Source organism: Salmo salar, chromosome 10 (assembly GCF_965601325.2).
Source record: "Salmo salar chromosome 10, fSalSal1, whole genome shotgun sequence".
In the NCBI taxonomy this organism is placed as follows: domain Eukaryota; kingdom Metazoa; phylum Chordata; class Actinopteri; order Salmoniformes; family Salmonidae; genus Salmo; species Salmo salar.
Window position 1 is genome coordinate 39529525 of NC_138300.1, and position 22505 is coordinate 39552029.

At 44.9% G+C, this 22505-nt stretch overlaps 1 protein-coding gene across 2 annotated transcripts in view; it reads right to left on the minus strand.

The window, feature by feature from the left end:
- The window catches only part of LOC106560389 (desmocollin 2-like protein), a 42869-nt gene extending 36408 nt beyond the window's left edge, over positions 1 to 6461 (minus strand). The window contains exon 1 of one of the 2 annotated variants that reach the window (XM_014123269.2): positions 6443 to 6461. Coding sequence is in view for 1 of the 2 variants with exons in the window: in XM_014123268.3 (XP_013978743.1) it covers positions 2882 to 2920 (39 nt within the window). In the remaining variant the exon portion in view is untranslated. Of the gene's footprint in view, positions 1 to 2881; positions 3180 to 6442 lie in introns of those variants that run through there. The other variant, XM_014123268.3, reaches the window with a different exon arrangement.
- Positions 6462 to 22505: the final 16044 nt, after the last annotated feature.

The window sequence follows — 22505 nt, forward strand, 5'->3', positions numbered from 1 at the left end:
TAGTTGGCCACCAGGTTTGCACACATCTCAGGAGGGATTTTGTCCCACTCCTCTTTGCAGATCTTCTCCAAGTCATTAAGGTTTCGAGGCTGACGTTTGGCAACTCGAACCTTCAGCTCCCTCCACAGATTTTCTATGGGATTAAGGTCTGGAGACTGGCTAGGCCACTCCAGGACCTTAATGTGCTTCTTCTTGAGCCACTCCTTTGTTGCCTTGGACGTGTGTTTTGGGTCATTATCATGCTGGAATACCCATCCACGACCCATTTTCAATGCCCTGGCTGAGGGAAGGAGATTCTCACCCAAGATTTGACGGTACATGGCCCGATCCATCGTCCCTTTGATGCGGTGAAGTTGTCCTGTCCCCTTAGCTGAAAAACACCCCCAAAGCATAATGTTTCCACCTCCATGTTTGATGGTGGGGATGGTATTCTTAGGGTCATAGGCAGCATTCCTCCTCCTCCAAACACGGCGAGTTGAGTTGATGCCAAAGAGCTCAATTTTGGTCTCATCTGACCACAACACTTTCACCAGTTGTCCTCTGAGTCATTCAGATGTTCATTGGCAAACTTCAGACGGGCATGTATATGTATTCTTGAGCAGGGGGACCTTGCGGGCGCTGCAGGATTTCAGTCCTTCACACGTAGTGTGTTACCAATTGTTTTCTTGGTGACTATGGTCCCAGCTGCCTTGAGATCATTGACAAGATCCTCCCGTGTAGTTCTGGGCTGATTCCTCACCGTTCTCATGATCATTGCAACTCCACGAGTTGAGATCTTGCATGGAGCCCCAGGCTGAGGGATATTGACAGTTCTTTTGTGTTTCTTCCATTTGCGAATAATCGCACCAATTGTTGTCACCTTCTCACCAAGCTGCTTGGCGATGGTCTTGTAGCCCATTCCAGCCTTGTGTAGGTCTACAATCTTGTCCCTGACATCCTTGGAGAGCTCTTTGGTCTTGGCCCTGGTGGAGAGTTTGGAATCTGATTGATTGATTGCTTCTGTGGACAGGTGACTTTTATACAAGTAACAAGCTGAGATTAGGAGCACTCCCTTTAAGAGTGTGCTCCTAATCTCAGCGCTTTACCTGTATAAAAGACACCTGGGAGCCAGAAATCTTTCTGATTGAGAGGGGGTCAAATACTTATTTCCCTCATTAAAATGCAAATCAATTTATAACATTTTTGACATGCGTTTTTCTGGATTTTTTTGTTGTTATTCTGTCTCTCACTGTTCAAATAAACCTACCATTAAAATTATTGACTGATCCTTTCTTTGTCAGTGGTCAAACGTACAAAATCAGCAGGGGATCAAATACTTCTTTCCCCCACTGTATATACACCATTTATTTATAAGTCCAAAAATTGATGTAGAAACTAGGGATTCTAGCTTCACTGAAAATACCTAACCTTTAGGGTGGCAGGTAGCCTAGTGGTTAGAGCTCTGGGCCAGTTACCGCAAGATCAAATCCCAGAGCTGACAAGGTAAAAATCTGTCATTCTGAACAAGGCAGTTAACCCATTGTTCCTAGGCTGTTATTGTAAATAAGAATTTGTTCTTAACTGACTTGCCTAGTTACATGTTTTATTTTTTATTAACCAATCAAATGTATTTATAAAGCCCTTTTCACATCAGCAGCTATAAAGAAACCCAGCCTAAAACCCCAAACAGCAAGCAATGCAGATGTAGAAGCACGGTGGCTAGGAAAAAGACACTCCTCTTGTTGGACAGATCAGTTTTCCAATCACACTCTGTTCACATCATTGAAATGTGTTTGAACTAATAAGCCTATAGTAATACTCCTGCTGAAGAGTGCCTGACTAATTCTAGCAAGTGTGAGGAAACCAGTAGACGTGTGAATAACATACAATGATAAATGTAGCCATAGTCAAAGGCAATACTACGTATTCAAGTTTAATCTTCAATGTGAGATTGGTACATCCTTTTTTTTCTCACTTCAACTGTTTATCAAAACAAGTGGTGAGGTGACTGCTTTGTTTTTTAAATCCAAGATTGGGGATATGGGTTATTTTAAGCAATATTTCTAATATTGGTCTCTGAAACAGTATAGGATGTTTTGGTGGGTCATTGTTGAGCAATGAGTAAGTAGGCCTAATGCTGTTTGTATGAGGCCCCCAAATGACCTTGTTATTTTCCTATATGGAGTAGCCTGGTCATAATGGCTCAAAACAATATGTCAACATGGGCCGCCACAGACTTATCTATTTGAAAGTATTTGAGCTTTACAGGAGTTTATCAAAAAGTCTTATCTGGATTCTCCTTTCCCAGGCCTTCGTTTCTTTTATAACCTGTAGTGCCTTCGATAATCATTAACCCCATTCGCAGCGAGAGTGCTGTATCCGTGAAATGTATAACTAATGAATGCATTTGCAAAAGATCTAGACAGGCCTACTCAGTTTGACAAATAAGTAGCCTATAGCCTTAACACACGTCAGAGAAAGAGACCAGGACAGGCGACTAGAGAACACGGATCATGCTCATTTTATACAAAGTTTCAGCTCAACAACATACGTCTGTCATTTCTGTGCTACATTCCACACCGATTTGCTCACGAAACTTCTGCATGAGATACGCGCAGTGGTCAGACACTGAGGACTGGACTGCCCACCTACTTTTAAAGCTAAACTGAAGTCCCTCAACACTTCTATTCAGGGAAATACCGAAAACAAAGGATCCCAATGAAGAAAACCTTTCCACTGGGCTCAGACGTCAATTCAACGTCTATTCCGTTGAAATGACATGGAAACAAAACGGTTTCAACCAGTGTGTGCCTTGTGTGTTAAATAGTCTAGTCTACATCAGAGCTATTGTCCAAGACAGCTATTGTAACTTTCAACTTTGTTTGCGGATTCCGTCACTTACCACGGTGAGCAGGCTGACGCAAAAGACGCCCGGGGCCATGGTGCGGCGGGATGAATAAACACAAGTCTGGAGAATCGCGCCCTACCTAAAATGACTGAAGTCGTTCGGTGAAGTCCCGGGTGCAGCGCGGCGCAAGGGATGGGTGGAGGTTTTGGCTCTAGAGCCTTTGTAATTATTTTAGCTCACACATTAATTCCAAGGGTGTGTCGGGAAGAATTGAGACAGAGACAGGCTGTGAGGGGGTACGGAGTCCGCTCTGGGGCTGGCGGTAACGATCACCACCTACAGGTTTACCGGGAGGGACTGTCCCGCCTCCTGTCCTGTCTTATCTCGGGTCTGGACTCCACCCAATCCAAACCTTCCCAACTGTCTATGTTGTTTTACTGTCTATGTTGACTATAAGTGTTTATCTAAGTTATTATCCAACATTTCAAAATGTACTATTGTAACAAAAGTGTCACCCTGTATATTAGGCCTATGTTTTTAATGGATTCATAGTGAGTCATTGACCAAACCAACCAGAAAGGAAACAGAGGCTTCAGTGTAGACCAGAGGTGTGATTTTATCTCTTTGCAGGTAAGAAGTCTGACAGCTATGTATAGTATCATTCCATTGTTAGGTGTGTGTGTTGATTATTCTATCCTTGTGGGGACCTAAAATCCCCAAAAGTTCCCACAAAGATAGGAAAACAAGGAAAATTCTCCCTTGTGGGGACATTGCCCACACCCTATGAGGACAAAGGCTATTTTAATTTTAGGGGTTAGGTTTAGGGTTACAATTAGGGTTAGAATAAAGGTTAGGGTAAGGGTAAAGGCCTCAGAATGCTTCAGTTCAGCAGGCGCCTAGCCAACCTCGGCTAGCCGACCTGCACTTTAAAATTTTGAAAAAAGCGCAATAGTGCTGTTTTTCCATTTTGAGACGCCGTAGTCAGTATACAGTTCCTCAAAAGTCCCAATTAATCTAGGATAACTCAAGAAATCAGGCATTAATTTTGATGTTTTTGCCAAAGAGATCGTAATCGTGCAATTTTACGTCTAACTAAAAAGATTGGTGAAGTATTTTTCAATGAATAAAATGTGCATGAAAATGAGTTGTCTCTCATTGAATGACAACGAAGACTTTATTGAATAATTCGTACTGTTGACCAATCACAGACGAAGGGCATAGACTTCCGCTCCGAACTTCGGCTGGACTCCAGAAAAAATGTGTGTGCCCGAACAACCGAAAAAACCCTCACCGAAGTCCAAAACAAACAAAAAGTAATCATATGAACTCTACCAAAATGTTTCGGCTGGCAAGCATGCCTTAAGTGGTTAGGTTTATTTGTTTAACCTTTAGGCAAGTCAGTTAAGAACAAATTTGTATTTACAATGACAGCCTACCCCGGCCAAACACAGACAGCGCTGGGCACCACCCTATGGGACTCCCAATCACAGCCAGATGTGATACAGCGTGGATTTGAACCAGGGACTGTAGTGACACTTCTTGCACTGAGATGCAGTGCCTTAGACCGCTGCGCCACTCGGGAGGGTAAAGGTTAGGGTTATGGTAAAGGTTAGGGGTTAGGGAAACTAGGATTTGAATTAATTTTAGGTCCCCACAAGGATAAAATAACATAACGTCTGTGTGTGTGCGTTCGTGCGGTATGCGTGTGTGAGAAAGAGAGAGTGGAGTCATCAGTCATAATAAAACCTTTATCTCCAGAGATAAACAGGTTGACCTTTACTTAATTCATTCATACAGGTGTATCAGACAGAACAATAACACATGCGTCACAGTCTAGTCTACACCTTGACATACAGACATACAGAAGCCTTCTGAGGGAGAGTACAAATGTGATGTGTGGTGATGTGTGCTGAGCGTCCTGGCACAAATGGTTGCCATGAATCACCCAAGTGGGTGCCACACATTGGTGGTGGATGACGTGAGTTTCCCCCTTACTATGTAAAGCGCTTTGAGCACCTAGGTGGAAAAGTCTTCCAATCAATTATTATAATTCATTATTATGTGTCATTACTGTGTAACCGATGTGAAATAGCTAGTTAGTGGGGTGCGCGCTAATAGCGTTTCAATCGGTGACGTCACTTGCTCTGAGACCTTGAAGTAGTTGTTCCCCTTGCTCTGCAAGGGCTGTGGTTTTGTGGAATGATGGGTAATGATGATTCGTGGGAGGCAGTTGTTGATGTGTGCAGAGGGTTCCTGGTTCGAGCCCAGGTAGGGGTGAGGAGAGGGATGGAAGCTATACTGTTACATTGATGCTGTTGACCCGGATCACTGGTTGCTGCGGAAAAGGAGGAGGTCAATAGGGGGGTGAGTGTAACCGATGTGAAATGGCTAGCTAGTTAGTGGGGTACGCGCTAATAGCGTTTCAATCGGTGATGTCACTTGCTCTGAGACATTGAAGTAGTTGTTACCATGATGCTTTGTGGGAGGCAGTTGTTTATGTGTGCAGAGGGTCCCTGGTTCCAGGATAGGGACGGAAGCTATACTGTTACAACAGTAAAACATGTTAATCTTTGTTTGTGGTTGTGCATTAAGGTGTCTATACAAATACTACTGCTCTAGCCTCTTATTCATGTACCGTACACTTTTCCACAGATAAAATAAACCACCTAGCCCACTTAGACCTCATAGCCCAGACTCCAGGAATGCACATCCACCACTCCAGGCCCTTGAGGAGTGTGTGTGAGGAATATTTGTGCGTATCTACATTCATATGTGTGTGTGTGATGTGTGTGTGTGTTTGTATGTGTGTTTGTGTGTCAATGTGTGTGGTAAGTTAAGTGAGGGCCACAGACAGGAGAGTTGAGAGGGAGTGAGAAAGCAGAATGGTGACCTCACTCCCACCTCTTTATGAAGAGCTGATCAGAGTGCATGACACTGGAGGGAGCAGAGAGAGAGAGCAAACGAATATTCCTTTCAAACAGAGACAAAAACCTGCCAACTTTAACATTCCACCAACTTTTCTTTATATCTGAAAGGTATTGCCCGCCACTAAGCCTGTACTTCTATTTCCACCATCTGACCTAGTCATGATTGCAGTAATGTATAAATGTCAACTTTCATATTACCGTCGTTAGCACAAATTAAATTATTAAAGGGGAACTGCACCCGCTGATATGGCCTCGTTTTGGGGCTTTTGGCTAGTTGGGTGTATTAGTCAGACTCATACATGAGTTAGCTGCCACCATAGCTGCATCTATTATTTTGTTTTGCCCTAGACAATACAGAATACACTTTATGAGCAACGAACTACCATGTAGCTAGCTAACTAGTCTGCCTCGCTAGCATTATCAAATGATAACGTTACATAACCAGCAGTATCTAGACAATACACAATAAACTTGTATGAGCTACGACCTATCTATGTTGTAATGAGGTAGCTAGGTAGCTAACGTTAACTAAAACATTAGCTAGCCTGCCTCGCTAGCTAACGTTAGCTAGCCTGCCTGCTTTATCAAATGATAGCTACCTACATAACCAGCAATAACATTATCTAACGTCGTTACCTAAGTTATACCAGAGAGGTCATTATTTTCCAGTATCTCTGATTATACTCACCACCAGCGGTCATTGCACACAAAGCTACTGTTACTGGTGCACACTTGGGGGCTGACGAACTCCAACCACCTATTCTGCATACTAGTGTCCTTCGGCATGGCATGCAAAAAATAGAACTTTGGCGGTGCCATCCTTTGAATGCGTTGGGGGCCATGAAACAACGGAGCCCCATTAAATGAAGGGAAGCAAAGTGGGCGGAGGGGCGATTTGAACGTGGAGCTCAGCAAAAGGGGGCATGATTTGTTGACATCATTTTAATCCAAACCCAACCTTCATTTACTCTTGTGACGAATTGAGGTTCCAAACTTTGTTTCAGACGAGGCTGAACTTATGACCAAAATTATCCTATTTACACTTTGTAGTCAAAATGTTTCTGACTCATATAGATGCCACATAAGCCGTTTTCAAAAGGATTTCTTGCTTTTTGGGGCAGTCGCTCTTTAACATTATATTGTTGTTGTCCGGCAAAAAAGTTGTCCTTGTCATTATGAAAAAGTATAAACACAAAAACAGCAATCTGCATGACAATCATAACTGTCTGGAACATATTATCTAACCAGATGATTGTTTGCGAAAATTATAACTGAGAGATTGACGGGTTTTCAGTTGAGGTCGAGGAGATGGTGTGTGTGTGTGAATCCTGGCACTGCGCCTGCAAATCCAATTTGTTTCCCAACAACACTTTATTCCAGTCATTCTGAAGCATATATCATCACACCACTGAAGAGAACACACACACATACACAATAAATGTGACAGTAAACACACACACACACACACAGAGATTTGCCAGGACAGAGCCGCAGGATTCACAGGGTGCGGCCCCAGCAGAGCCTGGAATGTAGCACTACTCTGATATTTGGGGAGTGTCTCCCTCCTCCCTCCTCTCCCTTCTCTCTCCCCCTTCCTTCCCTCAGGTCCAACTCCACCCTTAGCTTCCCACCCCCGGGCCTCCACCCTTCTGACTTGTAGCTTGTAACCAGGGGCGACAAGAGGACAACCTCCCACAGTGGTGTCCAATTACATTAGCAGAAAGAAGGAGGAAACTGAAAGAAAACCTCAACTACTTGTCTGTCCCAAATGGCACAATGTTCCATTTATAGTGCAGGGAAAAGGGTTCCATTTGAAACGCAACCGCTGATCTGCTGAAAGGGAAAGTCCACTTTATCCAGCAGATCAGAGAATCTTTGTCTGCTTCCCAAATTACAGCCTATTTCCTATAGGGCTGTGGTCAAAAGTAGTGCACTATGTAGGGAATAGGGTGCTATTTGGGACCACAAAACTAGGCTAGGGATCAACAGACCAGCTATCATCCCCGTATGACCAGTGGCGATTTTAGCATGTACATCTTGGTGGGGGAAAAAATTAACTATATGGGATGCATGCCTGCAAAGCCACTACACAACACAACCCTAAACAATACATTAATTACATAAAGCTGTCCCAACAGCAGAGTCCCAACAGCAGTCCCAACACCTTACCACTGCTACACCTTGTTGTGCTGTGCTCACTTGAAAAGGAAGGTGGCGCCGTGGCCCTTCTTGGGCAAATGTTGTCATCAAACTTTGTCATCAAAGTCTGGCATTCTCTGGATTTATGGTGGTTTCAAGACAACTGGGAAATCTGAAGAAAAAAAAGTTGAATCATGATGACGTCAGTGATCTTCATGTTGTAGCTCTATAAAGAGGCTTGAGGTCCAGACTTACAATTCCGAGTTGGATGAAAGTTCAAAATGTATTTTCCCAGTCGTAGCAAATTTTTCCCGAGTTTCCAGTTGTCTTGAACTCACTAAAGTCAGATTTTGCAGTTCCGAGTTAAGTTGTTTTGAGCGCGGCAGAAATAATGCTTCATTGACTGCATGGCCAATGTTGAATGTTTATAATTTTAAACTAGGAAAAGAGACCCTTAATCTTAGACTTGGGACCACACAGCCACTCCACTGAATAGCAGGCTAATGATTGCTTTGCAATGCTTGCAGTTAGCCACTGATTCCTTTCAAACCACTCATTGTTGAATTTGCAATTTCCAACTTGTTGTCCAATGGCCGATAAGCACCAATACGTTTTATCTATAATTTCTCTTCATCATTTCTCTTCATATAACAAGGATTAAAAAGGATTTGCCAGTAGATTGTCGACTTGATTCATGATGATGACTGCTAGCTAAAATCAATCCAATCAAAGCTACTGTAGATATAACGTGATTTGTCGTCATTTTATCTGTGGCCAATGACCTTGAGCTTTCTTGGATGGGTACTTCTAATGTAACTCTATGGCAGCACCCAAGGGGCTTGAATTTTTTAGCTCTACCCTTAGACTTGGCGGTGACGTGTCCCGATGAGTGACAGAACATTGAGCCAATTACGGTGCAACGCTCCATATTTTCTGCTGGCTTGCTCCACCACCACAGAAAGCACTGAACTAGGCTGAAACACCTGCATTTTGGAGCTGCCTTACTCAAGAAAACAAAAAAGAGACCATGTTTGCATGCGGCTTTATTAACTCAATGATATACACTACCGTTCAAAATTTTGGGTTCACTTAGAAAAGTCCTTGTTTTTGAAAGAAAAAAAAAACACCAGTCTTGTCACGTCCTGACCATAGAGTGCTCTTATTTTCTATGGTAGAGTAGGACAGGGCGTGACTGTTTTTTTTTTGTATGATTCCCAATTAGAGGCAGCTGGTCATCATTGTCTCTAATTGGGGATCATATTTAAGTAGTTGTTTTTCCCACCTGTGTTTGTGGGAGATTATTTTGAGTTAGTGCATGTTGCACCTCTGTCGTTACGGTTTGTTGTTTTGTTTATAGTTTAATGTATGTCTTGCATAGTTTCACATAGTAATAAAGATGTGGAACGATACTCACGCTGCGCCTTGGTCCGTTTCTACATACGATCGTGACAGAATCTCCCACCCCCAGAGGACCAAGCAGCGTGGCCAGGAGGAGTGGACATGGGAGGAGATCCTGGACGGCAAGGGGCCCTGGACGCAGATTGGGGAGTATCACCGTCCAAGAGAGGAGATAGAGGCAGCAAGAGAGGAACGGCAACGATACGAGGAATTAACACAGCCCGGTGCGCTCGTTGCCGGCTCCCCGCATTTGCCAGGCTAAAGTGAGCATTCAGCCAGGACGGGTTGTGCCGGCTCAGCGCTCCTGGTCTCCGGTGCGTCTCCTCGGTCCAGGATATCATGCACCGGCTCTACGCACTGTGTCGCCAGTGCGCCTTCACAGCCCAGTGCGTCCTGTGCCAGCGCCCCGCACTTGCCGGGCTAAAGTGAGCATTCAGCCAGGACGGGTTGTACCAGCTCTACGCTCCAGACCTCCAGTGCGCCTCCACGGTCCAGTATATCCTGCACCGGTTCTACGCACCAGGTCTCCAGTGCGCCTCCACAGCCCAGTACGTCCTGTGCCTCCTCCTCTCACTCTCCCTGAAGTGCGTGTCCTCAGTTATGTACGTCCTGTGCCTCCTCCTCGCACTCTCCCTGGAGTACGTGTCCTCAGTCAGGTACGTCCTGTGCCTTCTCCTCGCACTCACCCTGAGGTGCGTGTTACCAGTCTGGTGCCACCTGTGCTGGCCCCACGTATCAGGCCTCCAGTGCGCCTTCCCGTTCCAGTGCTTCCGGCGACAGTTCCCAGTCCGGAGCTTCCGGCGACAGTTCCCAGTCCGGAGCTTCCGGCAACGTTTCACAGTCCGGAACCTCTGACGACGGTCCACGGTCCGGAACCTCCTACGACGGCCCACGGTCCAGAACCTCCAACGACGGTCCGCGGTCCGGAACCTCCTGAGACGGTCCGCGGCACGGAGCTTCCAGTGACGGTCCGCGGCCCAGAGCCTCCAGCGACGGTCGGCGGCCCAGAGCCTCCAGCGACGGTCGGCGGCCCAGAGCCTCCACCGATGCTGGCGGATTCGCAGGATGAGAGGGTTCTTCGTCCTGCACCAGAGCCGCCTCCAATGTTGGCTGATCCGCAGGATGAGAGGGTTCTTCGTCCTGCACCAGAGCCGCCTCCAATACTGGCGGATCCGCAGGATGAGAAGGTTCTTCGTACCTGCACCAGAGCCGCCACCAACACTAGACACCCCCCCCAACCCTCCCTTTTGGTTTCAGGTTTTGCTGCCAGAGTCCGCACCTTGGGGGGGTACTGTCACATCCTGACCATAGAGTGCTCTTATTTTCTATGGTAGAGTAGGTCAGGGCGTGACTGGGGGTTTTATACATTTTTATCTATTTTTTCTATGTTGTGTTCTAGTTTCTTTTTTTCTATGTTGGGGTTTTTGTATGATTCCCAATTAGAGGCAGCTGGTCATCATTGTCTCTAATTGGGGATCATATTTAAGTAGTTGTTTTTCCCACCTGTGTTTGTGGGAGATTATTTTGAGTTAGTGCATGTTGCACCTCTGTCGTTACGGTTTGTTGTTTTGTTTATAGTTTATTGTATGTCTTGCATAGTTTCACATAGTAATAAAGATGTGGAACGATACTCACGCTGCGCCTTGGTCCGTTTCTACAAACGATCGTGACAAGTCTCAACATCAACAGTGAAGAGGTGACTCCGGGATGCTGGCCTTCTAGGCAGAATTCCTCTGTCCAGTGTCTGTGTTCTTTTGCCCATCTTAATCTTTTCTTTCATTGGCCAGTCTGAGATATGGCTTTTTCTTTGCAACTCTGCCTAGAAGGCCAGCATCCCGGAGTCGCTTCTTCACTGTTGATGTTGAGACTAATGTTTTGCCGGTACTATTTAATTAAGCTGCCAGTTGAGGACTTGTGAGGTGTCTGTTTCTCAAACTAGACAATCTAATGTACTTGTCCTCTTGCTCAGGTGTGCACTGGGACCTCCCACTCCTCTTTATATTCTGGTTAGAGACAGTTTGCGCTGTTCTGTAAAGGGAGTAGTACACAGCGTTGTACGAGATCTTCAGTTTCTTGGCAATTTTTCGCATGGGATAGCCTTCATTTCTCAGAACAAGAATAGATTGAAGAGTTTCAGATGAAAGTTCATTGTTTCTGGCCATTTTGAGCCTGTAATCGAACCAACAAATGCTGATTCTCCAGATACTCAAATAGTCTAAAGAAGGCCAGTTTTCAGCTGTGCTAACATAATTGCAAAAGGGTTTTCTAATGATCAATTAGCCTTTTAAAATGATAAACTTGGATTAGCTAACACAACGTGCCATTGGAACACAGGAGTGATGGTTGCTGATAATGGGGCTCTGTATGCCTATGTAGATATTCCATTAAATATCAGACATTTCCAGCTACATTTACAACATTAACAATGTCTACACTGTATTTCTGATCAATTTGATGTTATTTTAATGGACAAAAAATGTGCTTTTCTTTCAAAATCAAGGAAATTTCTTAGTGACCCCAAACTTTTGAATGGTAGAGTATATATTTTTTTTACATTATTTGCAAACTGATATGTGACACGTATTGATGCCAAAATAACATGCAAAACAGGCAAGCCGCCCAGAAATTTGGGGCTCAAAACAGGAGGGGCAATAATTTGGGATTGAAAACGTATAGGCAGCCTAGCCAACCTAATTTTGAATATAAACCAAATTTGATCACATTCACATTTTCTCCTGACACCCAAATGGACTATAAGTACATAACGTTACCAATTAGTTACCCTTAGCAAATGGACAGCGCACATAGGCTGTATGCATATGCTCTTATTCGTAGGCTACAGTTGATCAGACTGAAAAATGGTCTCGTTTTCATCCCATACAGCAAGTCAAATCTTGAATGTTTAGGTGTAGCCTAGGCTGCTGCAACATTTATTTAATTAGTTTTTGCTTGTGTCTGTCTGGAGTGATTATGTGTTATCATCTTTGCTAAATAAATACCGGAGGAAAGTGGAAAGCCTACTTGAGCGCACGCGAAAAAAATGTGCTGCGTCAACCTCTAACTTTTAATGGATGATGCGATGGAAGCTATCAAATTATTCTGAATGATCACAAAAAAGACAGTAGAAAGTTCTACATGTTCAGCAAGTAAAGCATCGTTACGTGCAATTACCGCTACAAAATCCTTGTGGTTGACCGAGGTAAAGAGAAGATTCAGGTTGGATATTCGATGAATATTCGCCTGTAGTTTTCCTTAAATCCACCAACAGCAGTTAGGGACCGTCAACACATTTTTCAAATTTCAATAGCTCTTTAACCATTACTCCTAAAACTTTCAAAACTAGTTCTAGCTAACCCGATGGCATAGACACACATTGCACACACTTTTTTGTTGGTTTACATCTCACACTATTTTAAATCATTTATTTTAATTTAAAAAATTCAATAGTGCCTTGGTCTTGTGACCCATATCAAATCAAATCAAATGTATTTATATAGCCTTCTTATATCAGCTGATATCTCAAAGTGCTGTACAGAAACCCAGCCTAAAACCCCAAACAGCAAGCAATGCAGGTGTAGAAGCACGGTGGCTAGGAAAAACTCCCTAGAAAGGCCAGAACCTAGGAAGAAACCTAGAGAGGAACCAGGCTATGAGGGGTGGCCAGTCCTCTTCTGGCTGTGCCGGGTGGAGATTATAACAGCACATGGCCTAGATGTTCAAATGTTCATAAATGACCAGCATTGTCAAATAATAATAATCATAGTAGTTGTCGAGGGTGCAACAAGTCAGTAACACAAGAGTAAGTGTCAGTTGGCTTTTTCATAGCCGATCTTTGAGAGTATCTCTACCGCTCCTGCTGTCTCTAGAGAGTTGAAAACAGCAGGTCTGGGACAGGTAGCACGTCCAGTGAATAGGTCAGGGTTCCAGCAGGTCTGGGACAACAGGTCTGGGACAGGTAGCACGTCCGCTGAACAGGTCAGGGTTCCATAGCTGCAGGCAGAACAGTTGGAACTGGAGCAGCAGCACAGCCAGGTGAACTGGGGACAGCAAGGAGTCATCAAGCCAGGTAGTCCTGAGGCATGGTCCTAGGGCTCAGGTTTTCCGAGAGAGAGAAAGAAAGAAAGAAAGAAAGAAAGAAAGAAAGAAAGAAAGAAAGAAAGGAAAGAGAAGAAAGAGAAAGAAGAAGAAAGAAAGAAAGAAAGAAAGAAAGAGAGAATTAGAGAGAGCATATTTAAATTCACACAGGACACCGGAAAAGACTAGAGAAATACTCCAGATGTGACAGACTGACCCTAGCCCCCCGACACATAAACTACTGCAGCATAAATACTGGAGGCTGAGACAGGAGGGGTCAGGAGACACTGTGGCCCCATCCGATGAAACCCCCGGACAGGGCCAAACAGGTAGGATATAACCCCACCCACTTTGCCAAAGCACAGCCTCCACACCACTGGAGGGATATCTCCAACCACCAACATACCATCCCGGGACAAGGCCGAGTATAGCCCACAAAGATCTCCACCACGGCACAGCCCAAGGGGGGGCGCCAACCCAGACAGGAAGACCACGTCAGTGACTCAACCCACTCAAGTGACGCACCCCTCCCAGGGACGGCATGGAAGAACACCAGTAAGCCAGTGACTCAGCCCCCGTAATAGGGGTAGAGGCAGAGAATCCCAGTAGAAAGAGGGGAAACCGGCCAGGCAGAGACAGCAAGGGCGGTTCGTTGCTCCAGCCTTTCCGTTCACCTTCACACCCCTGGGCCAGACTACACTTAATCATAGGACCTCCTGAAGAGATGTGTCTTCAGTAAAGACTTAAAGGTTGAGATTGAGTCTGCGTCTCTCACATGGGTAGGCAGACTATTCCATAAAAATTGAGCTCTATAGGAGAAAGCCCTGCCTCCAGCTGTTTGCTTAGAAAGTTTAGGACCCATACACCTCAAACAATGTTCCGAATGTACACTCAGTGGGCCTACACATTGCACACCCTTTTGTTTATTAATTTGCATCTTATGAGATTTTATGATCATTTTTAAAATATTCAAATGTCAATAGCTCCTTAGTCTTATGACCTATAACCCTCAAACTACTTTCAGGATATCCACTGAGTAGCCTTATAAAGAGCACACCATTGTTTTTTTCCATTTTCATCTCACACGATTTTACATTAATTTTCAATGTTTTTCAATGTTGCTCATTTCAATATCTCCTTGGTCATGTGACCTACAACCCTCAAACTACTTTCAGAACATTCAGTCACTAGCCTTATAAATTGCACACCCTTGAATTCCTCCATTTTCAACTTCAACAAGGTGATTTTATATACATTTTTCTATGTTTGTTATTGTTTTGAATTTCAATACCTCTCTGGTCATGTGACCTACAACCCTCAAACTGCTGTCAGAATATCCACTGACAAGCCTTATATATTGCACACCCTTTTTGTCCATCTTCATCTCAAACGATTTTACATTTTTCAAACATTCAAATTTCAATAGCTCCTTGGTCATGTGACCTACAACCCTCAAACTGCAGTCAGAATATCCACTGAGTAGCCTTATATGTAGCCATTTTAATCTCAAGAGTTTTTACATTTAATTTTCAATGTTTTTCAATGTTTCTCATTTCAATAGCTCCTTGGTCATATGACCTACAACCCTCAAACTACTTTCAGAACATCCTGTTACTAGCCTTATATATTGCACACCCTTGAATTAGTCCACTTTCATCTCAGGTGATTTTACGGAAATGTTTCGAATTTCAATAGCTCTCTGGTCATGTGACCTACAACCCTCAAACTTCTGTCAGAATATCCACTGACAAGCCTTATATATAGCTGGACTCAAACAAGGTTCAGAATGTCCAATGACTACCCTTCCATATTGCACAACCTTTAGTTTGTCCATTCTCATCTCACACGATTTTACATTAATTTTTCAAACGTTCTCATTTCAATAGCTCCTTGGTCATGTCACCAACTAGACTCAATCAAGGTTCAGAATGTACACTCAGTGCACCTACACATTGCACACAGTTTAGTTTGTACATTTCCATCTCAGTCGATTTTACATGAATTTTTTACTGTTAAAATAGCTCCTCAATAGCTCCTTGGTCATGTGACCTACTGTTAAATAATTTAAATGTTCAATTTCAATAGCTCCTTGGTCATGTGACCTACTGACCTCAACCAAGGATGTTTGTCCCTTTTCATCTCAGGTGATTTTACATACATTTTTCAAAATTGTAAATTTCAATATCTCATTGGCAATGTGACCTATTGACCTCAAACAAAGTTCAGAATGTACACTCAGTGGGCCAACATATTGCACACCTTTAGTTTGTCCATTTTCATCTCACATGATTTTTTACAATAATTAAAAATATCAATAGCTCCTCAATAGCTCCTTGGCCACGCAACCTATTTGACGATTTTTGTTGTGGGTTTAGATCTCACACTATTTAAAATCATTTCAATGTTACATTTCAGTAGCTCCTTGGTCATGTGACCTACTGACCTCAACCAAGGTTCAGAATGTCCAATAACAACACTTCTATATTGCAAACCCTTTAGTTTTCCATTTTCATCTCACTTGTTTTTACATGCATTTTTCACTATTTAAAATGTCAATAGCTCCTTGGTCATGTGACCATCTTGACTCAAACAAGGTTTAGAATGTACACTCAGTGGGCCTACACATTACACACCCTTTAGTTTGTCCATTTTCATCTCACTTGATTTTACATTAATTGTCAACATGTTACATTCAATAGCTCCTTGGTCATGTGACCTGCTGACCTCAACCAAGGTTCAGAATGTCCAATAACTACCTTTCTATATTGCACACCTATATGTTTGTCCCTTTTCATCTCAGGTGATTTTACATACATTTTTCAAAGTTGTACATTTCAATAGCTCCTTGGTTATGTGACCTACTGACCTCAAACTAGGTTCTGAAAGTACACTCAGTGGGTCTACACATTTCACACCCTTTAGTTTGTCCATTTTCATCTCACTCAATTTTACATGCATTTTTCACAATTCAAATTTCAATAGCTCCTTGGTCATGTGACCAACTGACCTCAATCAAGGTTCAAAACGTACTTTCTGTTGGCCTTCACATTGCACACCATCTAGTTTGTCCATTTTCATCTCACACGTTTTTAGATGAATTTTGAAAACTTTAGAATTTTAATAGCTCCTTGGTCATGTCATGACTACCCTCCTATAATACACAACCTTTAGTTTGTCCATTTTCATCTCACACGGTTTTACATTAAGTTTTAAAACATTTTTTTATTCCAACTGTTCCCTGGTCATGTGACCTACATCCTTCAAACTACTTTCAGAATATCCACTGACTAGCCTTATACATGGCACACCCTTTTGTTTGTCCATTTTACTCTCACACGATTTTACATTAATTGCCTGTTCTGCTCCCCTGAAGGACAGTGTCACTCACACACCTAATCACTTGGGCCTTCTCCCTGGGGCCTTCCTGACCTCCAGGCAGGCCCCCATTGACCTGGTGACCTCTGACTCCAGGCCTCTAGGCCTACACTACCTGCCCGCTTGCTTGCCCTCTCCCTGGGCCTGAGAGTGTATAGCTTACTCCCTGGAGCTACAGGCCTCCAGGAGTCCACACCCACTCCCCCTACCTGGTCAACACCCCTCTCACTAGGCATCACCCATCATCGCGTCTCGGCCGGGGCTCAGCCATCTCCATAACCTTGCCCACCAGGCGAACCGGGGCACCCACACTTAAGCACCCCTCCCCGGACACTAAGACGTCTATATTTCCGCTGTCAGGAACCACGCCCACCTGGTAACCCGAAACAGGCTCTGTGTGCCTGGTAACCCAAAACAGTCTCTGTGCACCTGGTGATCTGCCTGCTTTTGTTCACTCAGAGACTAAGTCCCCTCTCCAACCACCATGGCCCCAGAGTTCAGCCACCCCTGCTCGGACTCTGAGTGCACTCGTGCACCTGGTGACCCTTTGACTTCCACAGCGAGTCCCAACCTGACTCACAGTCCCACCAGAGGACGACCCCGGGTGGATGGACGACCACCACCTAGCCCCCTACCTATCCAGAGCCCCATGTCAATGACTTACGTCTTCTACCTGCCTGCCTGGGCTCTCTCACACTGTGTCCAGCCTCTGGTCCCTAGCCCTTCTGCGTAAACCTGGTAACCTGTAAGTAAAGAAGGAGGATGGTGGAGGAAAACGCCTTCTGTCCCGACAAAAGCTTGGATATTGGTCTGACTTTCAATAGATCACAGCGAGTGAGTTGCTCTGTTACGTATGAAACCCTGACCCAGAATCAGGTAGTCTACGAGTGATTTAGCACCAGGTTCCCCACAAAATGCGGTGCACATCAGGAGAGGGGCGGAAACTCATCCGGCCGCACCCCAACCCCGTCACGAACGGCTCTACTCACCTGCCAAAAGAGGCAGACTATCCTGGGCCAACCGAATATCCATGGTGCTATGGTATCGTTACGTTTAGGGGGGATTCTGACTTAGAGGCGTTCAGTAATAATCCCACAGATGGTAGCGTCGCATCATTAGCATACACCAAATGTGCTTGGGTGATTTGAGTGCGACCGCGACAGGTGGGTACGGTCCTTTGAATTTCATCATGTTGACATTCAGTGATCCATGCCCAGTGGGAACCTAGGCTTCTTCCGTCCGTTTTATGGGTCCGCAGCAAATCAATGGGAGTGGGTGGTACTACCCACATCAGATGTAGGCCTCCCTCCCTAGACAATCTGGAGATACCTCTCCCCACTTCGTAGGGCATGATCCAGTTCCATGCATTGCCCTATCACTGCGGAGCCAATTGGTTTAGTCTCCCACTCGAGTTTAGTGAGCGTAGAGGAGACCTCCCCACCTACAATGTGTGGTGTCCCGCACTTAGCCAGCATTCGATTCAAACCTTCGCGGTTTAGAGTTAGCTAAGTATACGGGGGACGCATGTTTCAACGTTTCACCACAACCGCTCTGTGATCAGACTGATGCCAGTAGTACACTTTCATCAGCCGTCTCCCAGGACTTAACTCCCCCCTCCCAGCCAAAGCCAGGGATGCGTTCGAGCCATCATTCTCTGATTGGCTTCCTGTCAAGGTCAGGATTCGTTTAAAAGAGCCCTCAGCAAATCATTGAGTCTGATGGAACTGCCCTTACATTTTCATGCTTGACCTAAAGCCCCATATTCCAGGACCGACTGCCGCCTTTCCGGTAACGATCAACAGCCGTCACCATCTGCAGGACTCTCTTTGCATACGGACTAGTACCGAGGTAACTCCCGTTTGGTTTGCATTGTTAGCGACACCTGAAAATAGGTGACATACAGGGAGGGTTTGAAGAGCCCTGCTAGAGGGTTACCTCGTTATCTCCCTTACTAAGGCTAAGGACTCCTTAAGAGAGTCATTGTTACTCCTGCCGTTGAGCCACGCTTTATTGAATTTCTTCACTTTGACATTCAGAGCAACGGGCAGAAATCACATCACGTCAACACCCACCTCAGGCCTTCGTGATGCTTTGTTTTAATTAAACAGTCGGATTCCCCTGGTCCACACCAGTTATAAGTCAGCTGCTAAGCGCCGGCCGATGCGACCCGCCAAAGACCCAGCATGAACAGGGCCGGCGAGCACCATAGCTGGGGACATCCGCGTGAAGGATCTCCCCAACACTCCAACGGTCTGCCTTCGGCAAGCCGACGGACACCACCCTGACGAACACCCGCACACAGCCCCTTGCAAGACCACGTACGAGAGACCGCGAGATGGGTCGCACAATGAACTTCCAACGGTGGTGAGAGGAGGGAGACAGAGCGACTGCTCCCCCAGCCGCGGCTTGAGCCCAGCTTCGCACCCCAGCCCGACCGACCCAGCCCTTAGAGCCAATCCTTATCCCGAAGTTAAGGATCTTACTTGCCAACTTCCTTAACCTACATTGTTCTAACATGCCAGAGGCTGTTCACCTTGGAGACCTGCTGCGGATATGGGTAGTGCCTGGCACGAGATTTACACCCTGTCCCCCTGATTTTCAAGGGCCAGCAAGAGCTCACTGGACGCCGCCGGAATTGCGACGCTTTCCAGGGCTTGGGCCCCTCTCAAATCAAATCAAATCAAAAAACATGTTTTTATTTTTTATTTAACCTTTATTTAACCAGGTAGGCCAGTTGAGAACAAGTTCTCATTTACAACTGCGACCTGGCCAAGCAAAGCAGTGTGACACAGACAACAACACAAATGTAAATTGTATTAGTCACATGCGCCGAATACAACAGGTACACCTTACAGTGAAATGCTTACTTACGAACCACTAACCAACAATTCAGTAAAAAAAAATACGGATAATCATAAGAAATAAAAGTAACAAGTAATTAAAGAGCAGCAGTAAAATAACAATAGCGAGACTATATACAGGGATGTACCGGTACAGAGTCAATGTGTGGGGGCACCGGTTAGTTGAGGTAATATGTACATGTAGGTAGAGTTATTAAAGTGACTACGCATAGATGATAACAACAGACAGTAGCAGCGATGTAAAAAAAGGGGGGGGGGGTCAATGCAAATAGTCTGGGTAGCCATTTGATTAGATGTTCAGGAGTCTTACAGCTTGGGGTAGAAGCTGTTTAGAAGCCTCTTGGACCTAGACTTGGCCCTCCGGTACCGCTTGCCGTGCGGTAGCAGAGAGAACAGTCTATGACTAGGGTGGCTGGAGTCTTTGACAATTTTTAGGGCCTTCCTCTGACACCGCCTGGTATAGAGGTCCTGGATGGCAGGAAGCTGGCCCCAGTGATGTACTGGGCCGTTCGCACTTCCCTCTGTAGTGCCTTGCGGTCGGAGGCCAAGCAGTTGCCATACCGGGCAGTGATGCAACCAGTGAAGATGCTCTCAATGGTGCAGCTGTAGAACCTTTTTTGGATCTGAGGACCCATGACAAATAGGTTTTGTGTCATCAGCAAACTTAATGATGGTGTTGGAGTCGTGCCTTGCCGTGCAGTCATGAGTGAACAGGGAGTACAGGATGGGTCTGAGCACGCACCCCTGAGGGGCCCCTGTGTTGAGGATCAGCGTGGCGGATGTATTGTTACCTACCCTTACCACCTGGGGGCGGCCCATCAGGAAGTCTAGGATCCAGTTGCAGAGGGAGGTGTTTAGTCCCAGGGTCCCTTAGCTTAGTGATGAGCTTTGAGGTCACTATGGTGTTGAACACTGAGCTGTAGTCAATTAATGGCATTCTCACATAGGTGTTCCTTTTGTCCAGGTGGGAAAGGGCAGTGTGGAGTGCAATAGAGATTGCATCATCTGTGGATCTGTTGGAGCGTTATGCAAATTGGAGTGGGTCTAGGGTTTCTGGGATAATGGTGTTGATGTGAGCCATGATTAGCCTTTCAAAGCACTTCATGGCTACACACATGAGTGCTACGGATTGGTGGCCATTTAGGCAGGTTACCTTAGTGTTCTTGGGCACAGGCACTGTGGTGGTCTGCTTAAAACATGTTGGTATTACAGACTCGGACAGGGAGAGGTTGAAAATGTCAGTGAAGACACTTGCCAGAGGGTCAGTGCATGCTCGCAATACACGTCGTGGTAATCCGTCTGGCCCTGGCGCCTTGTGAATGTTGACCTGTTTAAAGGTCTTACTCACCGGCTGTGGAGAGCGTGATCACACAGTCTTCCGGAACAGCTGGTGATCTCATGCATGTTTCAGTGTTATTTGCCTCAAAGAGAGCATAGAAGTAGTTTAGCTCATCTGGTAGGCTCGTGTCACTGGGCAGCTCTCGGCTGAGCTTCCCTTTGTAGTCAGTAATGGTTTGCAAGCCCTGCCACATCCGACGAGTGTCAGAGCCGGTGTAGTCCGATTCGATCTCAGTCCTGTATATTCGGAGAGTAGTTTGAGGTCAGTAGGTCACAAATTAGAAAGTTGAAAAATGTATGTAAAATCTTGTGAGATAAAAATGGACAAACTAAAAGGTGTATAATGTGTAGGCCCCTGAGCGTACTTTCTGAACCTTGTTTTAGGTCAGTAGGTCACATGACCTACTGACCCACATGACCTGTTGAAATTCAAAAGTTTACCAAATTAATGTGAAAACGTGTGAGATGATAATGGACAAACTAAAGGGTGTGCAATATAGAAGGGTAGTCAGTGGACGTTCTGAACCTTGTTTGAGTTCAGTAGGTCACATGACCAACGAGCTATTAAAATGAGAAAGTTTGAAAAATGAATGTAAAAACGTGTGAGATGAAAATGGACAAACCAAAGGGTGTGCAATATAGAAGGGTGGACATTCTGAACCTTGGTTGAGGTCAGTAGGTCACATGACCAAGGAGCTATTGAAATTCGAATGTAAAAAATGTTTGTACTTTGTTTACGCTCCCTAACTAATTCAACTTGGAATACAAAATGCCGCCCACATTTCCACATTGCCTTTGGAAAGCGGATGAATGTCCAAATCGTGAAAATAACACCTGTGCAATGTTGTGCGCAATGTTTCCAACATCATGACACTTATTTGGAGTCTGTGGCTCAAGTGGTTTGAAAGCTATTGAGGTTTGAAAGCGTGAATATCCATTGAATATCCAACTTGAAACTGTCTTTACCTTGGTTTGTGACCGCACTTGTTAGTTTCCAGAACATTCCCTCTCGTTGTGTCCTCTAAAAGCCAATTATTGCATGCTCAACAACGCAGTGATATTGATAAGCGGCTTGAGAACATCCCTGTTTCTTCTTACTTTCTCGTTGTGTTGCGCATTTTGAATATGCAGACCTTCGTCATGATCGATGCGGCTTTTTCCCAGAAGCTTGAATCTTATATGCTCCCTGCTTTTGTTTTGCCGTTTAACTGAACGATCAATGATCTTCAGGTCACTGTACCCTCTTTCGCCCAAGGCTCACTTTCCAAAAAGCAGGCAAGGCCAGCAATAGAAGCGGATTCAAAAAAAGGCTCCCCGTTAACCAGCTATACTTTTGATACCAATTGGTATTGAACGCCCTCACCTTTTCATCTTTCTTCATGAAACAGATCTCAGGCAGAGGTCGACCCTCGGTTTCAATTCGCACCTTTTCCGTGTATCCCAGAGGATGAAAGGGGTTCAACAAAAACTAAACACAATTTGCGGTAGCATTGGTGGCGAAAGGTGCACACTCGAGCTGGTAACTAGCTAGTTAGCTATTGCTAACAGTACTTGCTACTGAAGTTA